Source organism: Hyperolius riggenbachi, chromosome 5, assembly GCF_040937935.1.
Source record: "Hyperolius riggenbachi isolate aHypRig1 chromosome 5, aHypRig1.pri, whole genome shotgun sequence".
In the NCBI taxonomy this organism is placed as follows: Eukaryota; Metazoa; Chordata; class Amphibia; order Anura; family Hyperoliidae; genus Hyperolius; species Hyperolius riggenbachi.
Window position 1 is genome coordinate 35094220 of NC_090650.1, and position 15091 is coordinate 35109310.

Below are 15091 nucleotides of genomic sequence, written 5' to 3' on the forward strand. Positions count from 1 at the left end.
CCACTGCTGTGTTTACTGAAGAGGTCGATGTTAAAAATCAAGGAAACAGCTGTCATGATGCAACTGGGGGAATCTGAAGGAGAAAACGATCAGCGTGATGGTACCAACATCAGGCCATCCGCCTCAGGGAACGCTGGCCCCAGCAGCTATGACGAAGAAGAGGAGGAGGAACAGCTGGAGTTGGAGCAGGAATTTCATGCCACCACTGACGAGGGCCAGAGCGGTGCACGTTGGACTTCCACAATTCAACGCGAATGGTCAGCAGAAGCAGACCAGGAGGAAGGTGACGACTATGATGCATCACAACAACTATCACAACGCTCACAAGAGGATGATGAGGATTCTGGTAGGACTCTGGCACACATGGCTCAATTCATGCTAGACTGCATTGAACGTGACCCACGCATTGTGCGCATTCTGGACAACACCAATTACTGGGTTTATACCCTTCTGGATCCACGGTACAAACACAATGTTCCAAAACTGCTTGAAGAAAGAGTCAGACAGGTCAAAATGGAAGAATACCAGCAGGCCCTTGTGGAGACTTTAGAGAGGAGATTGACATCCTCCCCCTCCTCTAGCCAGTTGTACGCAGACAGACTGACTTCCGCAAACCCAGGACGACCAGGAGGGCAGCAAACAACGCAAGCCGCAGCTAGTACCCAAAAGGGAATGGTATCGGCAGTGTCCTTGGAGTGGGAAAATTTTCTGACACCCATGCAGCCGCAGCCCACTGAACAGCAAGCGTGCAGATCCACCTCCAACACCGATCGCCTGGAGAAGATGGTCAAGGACTACATGTCAGATGGCGTAGCTGTGTCGAACCATCCATCTGCACCCTTCAACTATTGGGTATCGAAGCTAGACACCTGGCACGAACTGGCAATGTACGCAATAGAGGTGCTGGCTTGCCCGGCAGCCAGCGTTATGTCGGAACGCTGTTTCAGTGCTGCCGGAGGCATCGTCACAGATCGGCGTATCCGCCTCTCTACAGAAAATGCAGACCGTCTGACTCAAATTAAAATGAATCAATCCTGGATTGGAAATGACTACGCAACACTCCAGGACCCCAACCAAGTAACATGACCAATGAACATCTGGGATGGTGTTGCGTTTCCGGGCCCTGTTTATTGAACCTCTCATCTGTATTACATTTATGACTGCATGGCGGCAAAAAGCATTGCTGCTATATCCGCACGCTTTTTGTCCACATGCAAGGCCTGGGTTGTTGTGTCTCACAAAGCGTGGCCTTCTCCTCCTGCGCCTGCTCCTGTTCCATCACGTCTGCTGCTGCTGGGTTAGCGTTGCCGCGTGGTCCCTGTTTATTGAACCACTTATCTTTATTACATTTATGACTGCATGGCGGTACAAAGCATGCTATCCGCACGCTTCTTGCCCTCATGCAAGGCCTGGGTTGTTGTGTCTCACAAAGCGTGGCCTTCTCCTCCTGCGCCTGCTCCTGTTCCATCACGTCTGCTGCTGCTGGGTTAGCGTTGCCGCGTGGTCCCTGTTTATTGAACCACTTATCTTTATTACATTTATGACTGCATGGCGGTACAAAGCATGCTATCCGCACGCTTCTTGCCCTCATGCAAGGCCTGGGTTGTTGTGTCTCACAAAGCGTGGCCTTCTCCTCCTGCGCCTGCTCCTGTTCCATCACGTCTGCTGCTGCTGGGTTAGCGTTGCCGCGTGGTCCCTGTTTATTGAACCACTTATCTTTATTACATTTATGACTGCATGGCGGTACAAAGCATGCTATCCGCACGCTTCTTGCCCTCATGCAAGGCCTGGGTTGTTGTGTCTCACAAAGCGTGGCCTTCTCCTCCTGCGCCTCCTCCTGTTCCATCACGTCTGCTGCTGCTGGGTTAGCGTTGCCGCGTGGTCCCTGTTTATTGAACCACTTATCTTTATTACATTTATGACTGCATGGCGGTACAAAGCATGCTATCCGCACGCTTCTTGCCCTCATGCAAGGCCTGGGTTGTTGTGTCTCACAAAGCGTGGCCTTCTCCTCCTCCTGCGCCACCCTCCTCCTGTTCCATCACGTGTGCTGCTGCTGGGTTAGCGTTACCGGTCCCTTTTCCTGGAACCTCTTATATGTATTACATTTATGACTGCATGCCGACAAAAAACATGTTACCTGTGCAAAGAAAACAGACATTTCCCGCATTTAAAAGACAGTTTTCCCTTTGAAACTTTAAAATCGATTTTCTCAAAAACTATAAGCTCTTTTTGCTAATTTTTTTTTCCTCTTGTACCCACTCCCAAGGTGCACATACCCTGTAAATTTGGGGTATGTAGCATGTAAGGAGGCTTTACAAACCACAAAAGTTCGGGTCCCCATTGACTTCCATTATGTTCGGAGTTCGGGTCGAACACCCGAACATCGCGGCCATGTTCGGCCTGTTCGGCCCGAACCCGAACATCTAGATGTTCGCCCAACACTACCCGACTCCAGATGGCAATCAGATAAATCCCTGGATCAACGTCATTAGGCATTACCTAGTAATTGTAGCCATGGATGTCTATCAACGCAAGGAAAGCATCTAAGCCCCCTTTAAATGCAGGTATAGAGTTTGCCATAACGACTTCCTGTGGCAATGCATTCCACATCTTAATCACTCTTACTGTAAAGAACCCTTTCCTAAATAAATGGCTAAAACGTTTTTCCTCCATGCGCAGATCATGTCCTCTAGTCCTTTGAGAAGGCCTAGGGACAAAAAGCTCATCCGCCAAGGTATTATATTGCCCTCTGATGTATTTATACATGTTAATTAGATCCCCTCTAAGGCGTCTTTTCTCTAGACTAAATAAACCCAGTTTATCTAACCTTTGTCGGTAAGTGAGACCTTCCATCCCACGTATCAATTTTGTTGCTCGTCTCTGCACCTGCTCTAAAACTGAAATATCTTTTTTGTAATGTGGTGCCCAGAACTGAATTCCATATTCCAGATGTGGCCTTACTAGAGAGTAATAGAAGGAAATAGTAGAAATAAAACTCCAAATATTTTTTATATAGGGGATGCCTATAAATATACTTTCCATAGGTTGCTACATAATCAAATATACCTTCCTACCTAAAAAAAAAAAAAAATCCTCTAAAGAGTATTCTCACTTATGGAAGACAGTTAAAGGATACCCGAGGTGACAAGTGACATGATGAGATAGACATGGGTATGTAGAGTGCCTAGCACACAAATAACTAGGCTGTGTTCCTATTTTTCTTTCTCTGCCTGAAAGAGTTAAACATTAGGTATGTAAGTGGCAGTTCCTGTCTGGGCAAGGACTAGGTCAGACTACAGTGTGACCCTCACTGATAAGAAATTACAACTGTAAAACACTTTCCTAGCAGAAAATGGCTTCTCAGAGCAGGAAAGAGATAAAAAGGTGTCAATAGTTCATAGATTTGAGCTCTGGCGTACTTTAACCACTTCAGCCTAACTGGACGAAAATTTTCGTCCAGTTAGGCTGCGCGCACACCCGCGGGTCGCGCATGCTCCCGCGGGCCCCCCCGTGCGCGCCCCCGCTGCTGGCCGTTAGCCCAGCGATCAATGAAAGGGATTATAAATCCCTTTCACTGATCGGACCCCCCCCCCCCCCCCGGAGAAAAGCCGACAGCGTCTCTTTAGACGCTGCGGCTTTTCTGAGCTCTGGTCTTTCTTCTGCCTGGGAGCGAGATCGATCGCTCCCACAAGTTTTTGACTGTGGCCATCTTGTGGCCAAATAGCAAACTACACCAAAAACACACTTTGTATTAAATAAATACATTTTTAAACATGAAAAATCCCCTGTTTACCTCCCACACCAAAAAATACCCACATACAAGTTTTAATAAAAAATAAATAAAAAAAATTACAATAATAAAAAAACAAAACATAAATAGTTACCTAAGGGTCTGAACTTTTTAAATATTCATGTCAAAGGAGTATATCAATATGATTTATTAAATTATGGGCTTCTAAATAGAAGCAAATTGAAAAAATGCACCTTTATTTCCAAATTGAATATCAGCGCCATACATTGTGATAGGGACATAATTTAAGTGGTGTAATAAGCGGGACAAATTGGTAAATAAAGTACATAGGTTTTAATTATGGTAGCATGTATTAATTTCAAACTATATTGGCCAAAACCTGAGGAATAATGATTTTTTCCATTTCTTTCTTAATATTCCTGTTAAAATGGATTTACAATAAATTAATTCTCAGCAAAATGTATCACCCACAGAAAGCCTAATTGGTGGCGGAAAAAACAAGATATAGATCAATTCATTGTGATGAGTAGTGATAAAGTTATTGGCAAATAAATGAGGTGAAATTTGCTCAGATGTAAAAAAAAAAAAAAATCTCAACCCTGTAGGCTGAAGTGGTTAATGAATATGTCATTGAGCAAAAACAATAAAACAGTAAAAACTTAAAAAGTAGATTTAAATATAAAATAAAACTGTGGAATATCTTAAAAAGTCGATTTAAGGAGGATAGATACAATTATTTCTTTTATTAGTTTCTTTTCACCTCGGGTGTCCTTTAAAGACTATTATTATTATTTACCGCTGAAATACCGCACATCTTACCGCACTTTCTGCAATTTCCACACGTTTTACTGCATGTACGGAAATGCAGAAAAATCTTTCACAATTGCCAAAAGAAATGGAACATACCGACTGCAGAATCTTACCAACAAAAAAAATGTTTACAGCACATAGCTACGAGAATTGAGGCCACTGTGTTGTAAAGATGTAGTTGTAGAAATGATCTTTATCATACCTTAAATCTTCTTATACTTTTTAGGATGAGATTCCTGGTACGGCGGTGGCAGCGAGCAACAGTCTCCACCATGACTAACCGAAATAGCTGTGGACAAATTACAGGTGAGGGGAGCTCATTGTGGTAGCTTTTTTTGGTAACCCTTAGGAGTCCCACTACCAAACTTCTGCAGCACCCTATATTTATCCTAATACAGCAAAGGAGGTGTGGATATCGGCAGCTTTGTGGGTGGACTGGATTAGGCCAAGGTAGGTTAGGGTTCGACATCGGTGGAAGTGAAGTAAGTTAGGTTTAGGCATTGGGGGGTGGTATGATTAGGGTTAGGCATCGATCGATGGAGGGTAGGTAAGGTTTTGGCAGGGGCGGATGATCAGTTAGGGTTGGGAGTGGTGGTGGAGGGGGGGGTCAAGATGGATTAGGGATCAGTGGGGGCTTGGGTTAGGCTTAGACATTGGTGTGGAGGGTAAGTTAGAGTTGGGGTTAGGCATTGGTGGGGGGATCAGTTAGAGCTGGGGGGGGTCAGGTAGGATGAGGCAACGATGAGGGGGTTGGGTTAGGCATCAGTGGGGGTTGGTTAAGGTTTGGGTGGGGGGGCGCGTTGTGCCCATACATCATTCATTGCATGCAGTGTTGCCCTAGGGATCTAGGATGATCCTCATGGGTGACACTGAATGAAGGTCTGTGTACACATCTTCAGACTATGTTATAGGCTATGGGATTAGACTGTGAGCTCCTCTGAAGGACAGCTAGTGACGTGACTCTGTACTCTGTAAAGTGCTGCAGAAAATGCTAGTGCTACTTAATAAAATAATAAATGTCTGTGTCAGCCATTAGGCATTTTGAATGTTAGACTAATTAGGAATATTTCTCCCATGTCATTAAACAAATGCAATATGTGGCTAATGATGCTTCGTTTCAGGTAACGAGGTGAGGACAGACTCCGCCCATCACCCAGGGAGGAGCTCCGATCTGTACGGGGAACAGAGAATATCGAGCTGCCGCTCCCAGTCTGGCTTCAACTCACCACAGTCCACTGTGAACTCTAGGTAATCTATCCATAAACCTTCCTCTATTGCTGTGCACCACAGTGTTAGCCTAGCATACTGCTGAGAAGTGATGGCTGCCTGGGGAGTAACAGTTTCCTGGAAGAGGCGGAGAATGGTGGTTCAGGACAACCCTTAAATACCTATTACCATTATTAGTATCCATTGTCCAGTGATGTGTCCTCCCACAGCTATATTTCATTATCCGTTTCACATAAAGCTGTATACAGTATGTTGGAGAGTCATTTAGTGAGATAAACATAGGTTCATATAGTACTAGCCTTACTAAGAAATTACCGGTATCTGAAGTCCCTTTCCATTTTCCTGCACTGCAAGTGTTAAAAAATCCAGTTCTGTTATCTATGTAAATGAGCCAGTTCAACAGAGAGACAAATGTTCTTAAAAGTAAATAGAAGGCAAAACACCTTTATCTCACTGATGAAACAATGCTAACAACCTGCAAAAAGTTTAAAAGGGTCATTACTTCTGTTTGTTTTGCAGCAGGATGCAGTTTAGAAATCAAAATTCAGCCTTTAACCACTCCCTGCAAAATAGGATGTTTATATAAACATCCATTCTGCCGAAGGGCATGTGTACGCGCACGCGTATGTACCCTTCAACCAATGGAATGAAGTGGTTAAAAGAAACCTAAAGTGATACTAAGTTGGCCTGTTTAACTTACCCGGGGCCTCCACCTGCTCCCTGTAGTCACTCTGGTCTCTCGTCATTCTGCTCTGTTTCATTCAGCAGCCATCCCTTCTGAAAGCGCAGTCCTGTGCAGCCCTTTACCTTGATTGCGTTCCCATCGCTGGAAGCATTCTGCCATTGCGCAGTTTCTAAAAATTGCAACTGCACATGCGCCAAATGCTCTTAGCCTTAAGAGAGTTGGTTCTGCCAGATTTCTACTACCTACTGTAAGGGACAGCAACTTAGGAGAAAAGTAATGTATGGCTCATTTAACTCTGGAAGAAATGTACTTTATTTATTAGTTTTCATGTATATTAAAAAAAAAAAAGTTTTTGCGATAGTGGTCTTTTAAAGGTTAGGCAGATATCAGACATTTGGCATCTGATAGTTAATAACTATTTTGGCCAGCAGTCTGTCTGTACAGAGATTCCCCTGTATTATTCTGCAGCTGATATGACACAGGGGGTGATTAGCACCTGGACAAGGGAGACTTTTTCAGGTTATTGTTTTGTCCCCAGATACAGTAAGGAGCCTTCTGCTTACCTCCCCCTCCCCATGTGCTGCCCCCATGTGGTGAGGCTGTTGTAGGTGTTCTAGCTTGTATTACTGATAATGAATACAGTTCTCCCTCCTGCAGGTATCTTTCGGCTTCTGATGGGAGTCCCTGCTCCCATCTGCAGCACTATGACCCCGACAGAGCGCTGGCGGACTACATAACACGCTTGGAGGCCTTGCAGAAGAGATTAGGAAATGTGCCATCAGGTAATACAATGAAAATAAATATATAGCTTTGGTCGCTCAGCCTCCTGTGACATGGCAGTGGTCACTCGGCCTCCTGTGACATGGCTTTGGTCACTCGGCCTCCTGTGACCTGGCTTTGGTCACTCGGCCTCCTGTGACCTGGCTTTGGTCACTCGGCCTCCTGTGACCTGGCTTTGGCTGATCGGCCTCCTGTGACATGACTTTGATCTCTTAGCCTCCTGTGACATGGCTTTGGTCACTTGGCTTCCTGTAAGATGGCTTTCATCACTTACCCTAACAGATTTTCTTGCTGTGAAGTTTCCACAATAGGGTGCCACATGCTCACCCTCCCCCTCTCTAGAGAATAGAGCATTGTTTGGCCTGGGATAAAAAAGCAGGAGGCGCCTCAAAAATAAAATATACTGCAACTCTTAATGCAAGATGAAAAATGCTGACTGGTAAATACCAGACTCACTTCCGAGACTGGTATCATCTGTTAGACAGGCACGTTATTTGACCTGAGGAAGCAGCTTACACTGTGAAAAGCGTCCTAAGTGCTAAATAAAAATCTGAAAGTTTTTATACAAAACCTACTGTGAGATTCCTTCTTAAAGGGAACCTGAGATGGGGGGGGGGGGGGGGATATAAAAAATTTTTTTATACATAGCTGGGGCTTCCTCCATCCCCTACAGGCTGATCACTCCCTCAACATCCTCCTTCACCGCTTGGATCCTCTGCAATTTGGCACAGAAAGTCCTTCGTTCTGTATATTGCCCATGTGCCCCCATCATCCTCTCGTAGCCGGGGGCTTTCTGCACAGGTGCAGAATGCTCCTAGTCACGGGAGTGGGAAAGGACTGCAACTGCGCCGACTGGCCCCAACTGAAGGAATTCCCGGGCCAAATTGTGGAGGATGCAGGAGGACAGCGAGGGAGAAATCAGCCTGGAGGGAAATGGAGGAAGCCCCAGGTATGTATAATTTTTTTTTTTATTAATAAACCCCACCCACCCCCGTCTCAAGTTCCCTTTAAAGTAGTAGCAGAAATTTGCATCTTGCATTAAGGGCTTGTGCACACCAAGAGCGCTTCTGAGAGCTTTTAAAAACGGTAACACTTTGAAAAGCGCTTGGCTAATGTATTTGAATGAGATTTTCTCCCAAACACAAACTGGGGTCCTGAAGCATTTCTGCTGATTTCTGAGGTGATTCAGCCTCAATGTTAAGTATAGGAAAGTGGAAAATCGCTCTGAAAAACCGCTAGATCAGAGCAAGTGTTTTGTTACAGAAGCTGCTCAGTTACAGCTCTACTGTAACAAATAATAAAAAATGCTACACCAAAACGCTCCACAAATTGCTAGGCATGCTTCGAAAATCGATAGACACATGCCTAGAATCGCTCTGAAAAATCACTGAGCGTTTGCGATTACGCTAGAACTTTTTGGTGTGCACTGGCCCTGAGACTTGCAGTAGATTTTATATTTTGGGCACCACCTGCTTTTGTATTAACCACTTCAGCACCACAGGGTTTTTTGCTTAAAAACCAGAGCAATTTTCACATTTCAGCGCTCCTCCCATTCATTCACCAATAACTTTATTGCTACTCATCAGATGTAAATGATCTATATCTTGTTTTTTTGCCACAAATTATGCTTTGTGAGGGTGATATTTGCTTTTAGTAATTATGTTATTATCTGTGCATTTTAAAAGGAAAAATGAGAAAAAAAAGAAAAAATACACTATTTCTCCATTTCCATCCACTATAGTTTTCAAATAAACAATGTTACCATAGGTAAAACACACACATTGTATTTGCTAATTTGTCCTGGTTATCTCAACATTTAAATAATGTTCCTAGTACAATGTATGGCGAAAATATATTAGTTTCTGGTTTGTGTTTTTTGTTTTCTCATTGTACTCTATCAGTAATTAAAAGCCCTTTTCTTCATGATTAACAGTAATACACTCTCATGGCATACATATTTTAAAAGCTAAGTCCCTAGGGTAACTATGTATTCTCTTTTCAATGCTGTCACTTTTGTTGTTTTTACAAGTATTTATTTGGGGGTATAGAGTACATGAAAATAACAGTTTTAATGCTTTTCATTCAGTTTTCCGGTAAAAAAAAATCACATGACTTATCCCTCAGTTGTCAAACACCACAAAATCTATTCTCTCACTTGTCACGGTTAAAATGATACCCTATATACATAATCAGATAGCTTATTGGGCATACAGCACACTGTTTACCACAAGTACGCCTATCTACTCCCCTGAGCCCCAGGTAAAGTTCTGTGGGGAGTAGATAAGCGTAGCAAGGGTTTCAAAGTGGTTAAAGGGACTCCGAGCAGTGCAGAAACTATGGAAAGATGCATATCATTTTAAAGGTCTCTTTCTCCTCTTTCCAATGATATATAAACCGCCGCCCTACGCCTTTTTGTTTTCGCTATTTTCGCAATTGAAATTGCCGCAGCCGCGATTTCGATCACGAAAATAGAGAAAACTAAAAGGCGTAGGGCGGCGGTTTAGGTGTCGTCAGAAAGAGGAGAAAGAGAGCTTTAAAATGATATCCATCTTTCCATAGTTACATTGTATTACACAGGGCCTTTTTCTCAAAGTCAGCAGCTCCATTTAGCAGAAAAAGTCGCCCTGTGTAATACAATGCAACTATGGAAAGATGGATATCATTTTAAAGCTCTTTTTCTCCTCTTTCTGGCGACCCCTAAATCGTCGCACTACGCCTTTTAGTTTTCGCTATTTGCGCGATCGAAGCCGCAGCAATTTCAATCACGAAAATAGCGAAAACTAAAAGGCGTAGGGCAGCAGTTTATATATCATTGGAAAGAGGAGAAAGAGAGCTTTAAAATGATATGCATCTTCCCATAGTTTCTGCACTGCTCGGAGTCCCTTTATGGACCCAAACCAAACATTTTTTTTTATTATTCAAAATATTTAGTTGCGCCACTCTGACACATACAAAGATAAATAAACACTCCTTCAAGCCTATGAGCATTACAGTGCATGCTTTTCACCCTTCTCTTTTCATAACTAGCGTTATACAGGTGGCATCCATTAGCAATTCCTCCTTTGCTGGACACCTCCTACTCCACCAGTCTGCCGGATTCTGTCCCGGTAATATGAAAGGAAGGGAGGGGTTCCTCCAATAAATGTAAAATATTTTATATTTGTCATCATGCAGCTGAAAAAATGCTGTTCTTTATTATTATAATTTAGAAAATAGATTTTATTTCTGAAGTCTTGTATTTTTAATTTGGGTCCACTTTAAGTCGACTATCCACTACTGAGGTAAGTATCCTCCCCAAATTTTTTGTTTCAGGTATGGTTTGAATACAATTTTTTTTTTAACTACCTGAAATTTGTTTGTTTTTTCAGGGTCAAGTGCGAACAACACGACACACTACAGCATAAGACGATAATATCCTCGCAATACTTGAAATGCCTTCTGTAATATTGTGCTGCTTCCGTTTTCCCGTATTGTGTATATTGTGGGACCAACATCCGCCCCGGACAACAATCGGACACTGAGGATCCGCACCGAGCGTTCTGGAATTTGTGTATATCGGCTTTTTGTGTATTTTTTTTTTTTTTTAATCAGCTGTCAATGACCTGTACATTCTGTGGATTTCTAATTTAATTGATTAACTTATACGTATTTATCGAGAGGGTGAGCGGAAGTGTATGAATCATGCATGGGGAGGGGTCCCAGGGGGTGGTGCGCCCCGCTTTCCTCCCAATATTTGCTACGGCGTTGCAGATTGAACATATCATATGTAGAGAACTATTTTTGTAATGGTAGAAGTTTTGAATTTTATGGGTATTTTGTCAAAGTACTGAAAATAAATTTCACCCCTTTTAAACAACTCGATGAAAGTTTTATGATATTTTGCGGGAGCGCAACATGATTTGCGACATTTAGAAAAACAGAGTAGCGAATCAATGGGCGTTATTCACAGAAATGGTGGCTGCAGATTATTGCCACATAACACGAATCAGCAAAAGGAAGGACCTCTTTCCTTCAGAAGATCTTCCAACCCTAGTTCACACCTTCACCACATCACGGCTGGACTATTGCAATGACCTCTATGCAGGCCTTCCAAATAAAGACCTACACCGCCTGCAGCTAGTACAGAATGCTACAGCAAGACACCAATCCTTTGCTCACTACACTGGCTACCTATAACATGGAAAATCCTTTTCAAAATTGGCATGCTAACATTCAAACCCCTACTCGACCTAGGCCCGGAATACTTGAAGGATTTGTTGCAATTGCGTCATTCCGCCCGCAACCCCACACCAAAAGGATTCAATAACTTGACCACCCCCAGAGTCCAACTAAGGGCCTGTTTCTACTACACGCAGATTGGATGCAGAAAAACGGATTCCAATGAATGCCTATGGGAAAATCTGCATCAGAAAAATCGTGTTTAGTGGAGACAGGCCCACAGGCATTCATTGGAGTCTGTTTTTCTGCATCCAATCTGCATGTAGTGGAAACAGACCCTAAAACTTTGGAGCCAGAGCTTTGTCATGCTGCCCTTACCCTGTGGAATGCCTTGCCAAACTTAATCAAGACAGCTCCAACCCTGGACACGTTTAAATCAAAACTGATAAGCCACCCATTTAGTCTGGCGTTTATGGTCCCATATCATTTCCCCTGAACACATCACTATGTACTGATCTGAGACAAACGCATCCTCTTTGGCTACCTTGGGAGAAAAGCTCTTTACAAATGTGTCATCGTCGTTGTTCTCCCAGAGCTGCGGCAACAGCAAGAATTGATGTGCTCATTGCAAAAGTTAGTTTAGCAAGTCTGGACACCGGTTTGAGTACATCCAGCAGTGGCTGGATGGTGTAATGGTTAAGGGATCTGCCTCTGACACAGGTGGCTGGAAGGTGTAATGGTTAAGGGCTCTGCCTCTGACGTAGGAGACCTGGGTTCAAATCTCAGCTCTGCCTGTTCAGTAAGCCAGCAGCTATTCAGTAAGGAGTTTCTTGGGCAAGTCTCCCTAACACTGCTACTGCCTACTGAGTGCGCTCTAGTGGCCGCCTCGCAAGTGCTTTGAGTCCGACAGGAGAAAGGCGCTATACAAATACTGCAAATACTACTGCAATCTGTCCTAAACACGTTTCTGGGCTTAGGCTGTGTTGAAAAGAATGGAGGCAAATCCATTTGTTATAATATTTGCCAAGCAAAGATTGGTGCTAGCCTTGCCTTTTTATAATTTCACCCCCTTTATACTCAGGGGGACCCCCAAAAGTAATGCCGGTTGTCAGCTTTTACCTGGAGAAGTGACTTTCACTTCTAGGAGGAGTCTATTTTCACCACACCCCTTTCCTGTGCTGCTGATTTAAAGGGATCAGCGCGGTTGTTACTGGCAAGAACCTACCCCCACTATATTGAGCAGCAAGGAAGTGGTTTTAACAAGTGATGCGGCAGGGACAGTAATCTGGGAGCAACACAGGATATGATGCAGGATTTGTGGGAAGAGAAAAAGTCAGAGTGCTTCTAGCTCGGTGTGTCTGACCACATGGTGCGGTCATGTGACCATGAAGTTTGAGAACTTAACAGGGTAGTATTGGGAGGGGTACACAGACTGAAGAACATCTAAAGAGGTGTATGGAGGCTGACTTATTTCATTTTCAACAATACCAGTTGCCTGGCATCCTTCAGAACTTTCTGGTATCAGTAGTGTCTGAATCACACACCTGAAGCAAGCATGCAGCTAATCCAGTCAATCTTCAGATCTGCATGCTTGTTCGGGGTCTATTGCTAAAATAAAGTAAGGTATTCGAGGCAGAGAATTAGTAGGATAGCCAGGCAACCGGTATTATTTAAAAGGAAATAAATATGGCAACCTCTATATCCCTCCCACTTTAGGGGTCCTAAAGTGAACCAGAGACAAAGTACCCTCATGTATTTTACCATATAGATCAGTGAGAACATTAGAGAAAACACCTTGCTTTCTGTTTCATTTTGCACTGCACAGCTTGCTTCTAATCAGCCCTGATAAAATCCCCCACTGAGCATTGAGTCTGGCTTTGCTATAATGACTCAGCTATAATGATTCCTGAGCAGAGCCACAAGAGGGCAGGCTTGGGCTTGAAAAGACACCAGAGAACACAGACTCGGCTATAAAAATGAGCAAAGCCAGATTGAATGCTGTCGGGGATTTTATCAGGGCTGATAAGAAGCAAGCTTAACAGTTACAAATGAAAAAAAGAGCAGGGTAGGTGTTTTCTCTAATGTTAACTCAAATAACAATACAAGATTCGGTATAAAATGTAATAAAAATATAAAGATACTTTATTAATATCAAAAATTAGGATTGGGGATATGGTAGTTAAAAACTATGGAAGGAAGTTTGCGGAGTCAACATATGCAATATATATGGCCGGCCATCCAATCCAACAGACCACTCACTACATACACTCATGCATACCCCCATACAGCCTAATAAATCTCAGCGCTGAGATACTTATCACAGGAGGATCATAGAACAGAGTCCATAAGATTACTGACGTCTCTTCAAAGTTAGTAACACACAGGTGGTTAGTTGCAATCCATATAGAAGTTCATTTTATATATATGGCAGCTGTTAGCAAGCTTCAACAATGATCAGGGATGCATGCACAGCGTAATGATAAAATGGATAGATCTCACCAATGTCTCAAGGAACCTCCGCAGCGCTGCTTCCCAATGCTGCTAAACTGATGGGGTATGCATGTTCATCTTCGGGAGCCCCCCTTCCACCAGGTCGGTGGGTGGTTTGGACGGCCACACGTTGCCCAAGGTGGGCGGAGCCAACGCAACGTGTGGCCGTCCAAACCAGCCACTACAAGGGAACTACCCTACCCAGGAGCCCCTGCGGGCAGTAGGACGGGCGCCTCAATACGGAAGTCCGTGGAAGATCGGCATCTGAGCTGAGCTGGGACGCCAGCCAGCCATAGCTCCACGCTGCGCCCTGCTAACAGCTCCATATATATGGCGACCTGGTGGAAGGGGGGCCCCCGAAGATGAACATGCATACCCCATCAGTTTAGCAGCATTGGGAAGCAGCGCTGCGGAGGTTCCTTGAGACATTGGTGAGATCTATCCATTTTATCATTACGCTGTGCATGCATCCCTGATCATTGTTGAAGCTTGATAACAGCTGCCATATATATAAAATGAACTTCTATATGGATTGCAACTAACCACCTGTGTGTTACTAACTTTGAAGAGACGTCAGTAATCTTATGGACTCTGTTCTATGATCCTCCTGTGATAAGTATCTCAGCGCTGAGATTTATTAGGCTGTATCTGTATGGGGGTATGCATGAGTGTATGTAGTGAGTGGTCTGTTGGATTGTATGGCCGGCCATATATATTGCATAAGTTGACTCCGCAAACTTCCTTCCATAGTTTTTAACTACCATATCCCCAATCCCAATTTTTGATATTAATAAAGTATCTTTATATTTTGATTGCACTTTATACCGAATCTTGTATTGTTATTTGAGTTAATATTAACTGGTTGTGTTTATAGCAGTTGAGATAGAATAACATTCTATTTATATTTGGAGGCAGTATATCACATGCCCCATTAGAGTTCATGCAAACTGCTCACTGCGACAGATCATTATTATCAATTGTTTTCTCTAATGTTCCCACTGATATATATGGTAAAATACATGAGGGTGCTTCGTCTCTGGTTCACTTAGAGGGAACAGCCAGTTAAGAATTTCTGAACACAGCAGTAGAGCGGACCCCATCGTGCTCGGCTATTTCTGACTGAGCCCAATGGAAAGCCGCTACTGCGCCTGCGCTGGAGCCGGGGAGGGTAAATATTGCAGGCGCCA

General features: G+C 43.6%; 1 protein-coding gene across 11 annotated transcripts in view; it reads left to right on the plus strand.

Annotated features, from left to right (window-relative positions):
- The window catches only part of AKAP9 (A-kinase anchoring protein 9), a 411545-nt gene extending 400433 nt beyond the window's left edge, over positions 1–11112 (plus strand). For all 11 annotated transcript variants that reach the window (XM_068235446.1, XM_068235447.1, XM_068235448.1 and 8 more), the window contains 4 exons: positions 4791–4870; positions 5686–5812; positions 7134–7258; positions 10625–11112. In XM_068235446.1, coding sequence (XP_068091547.1) covers positions 4791–4870; positions 5686–5812; positions 7134–7258; positions 10625–10668 — 376 coding nt within the window. In that variant the 3' untranslated portion in view covers positions 10669–11112. The remainder of the gene's footprint in view (positions 1–4790; positions 4871–5685; positions 5813–7133; positions 7259–10624) is intronic.
- Positions 11113–15091: the final 3979 nt, after the last annotated feature.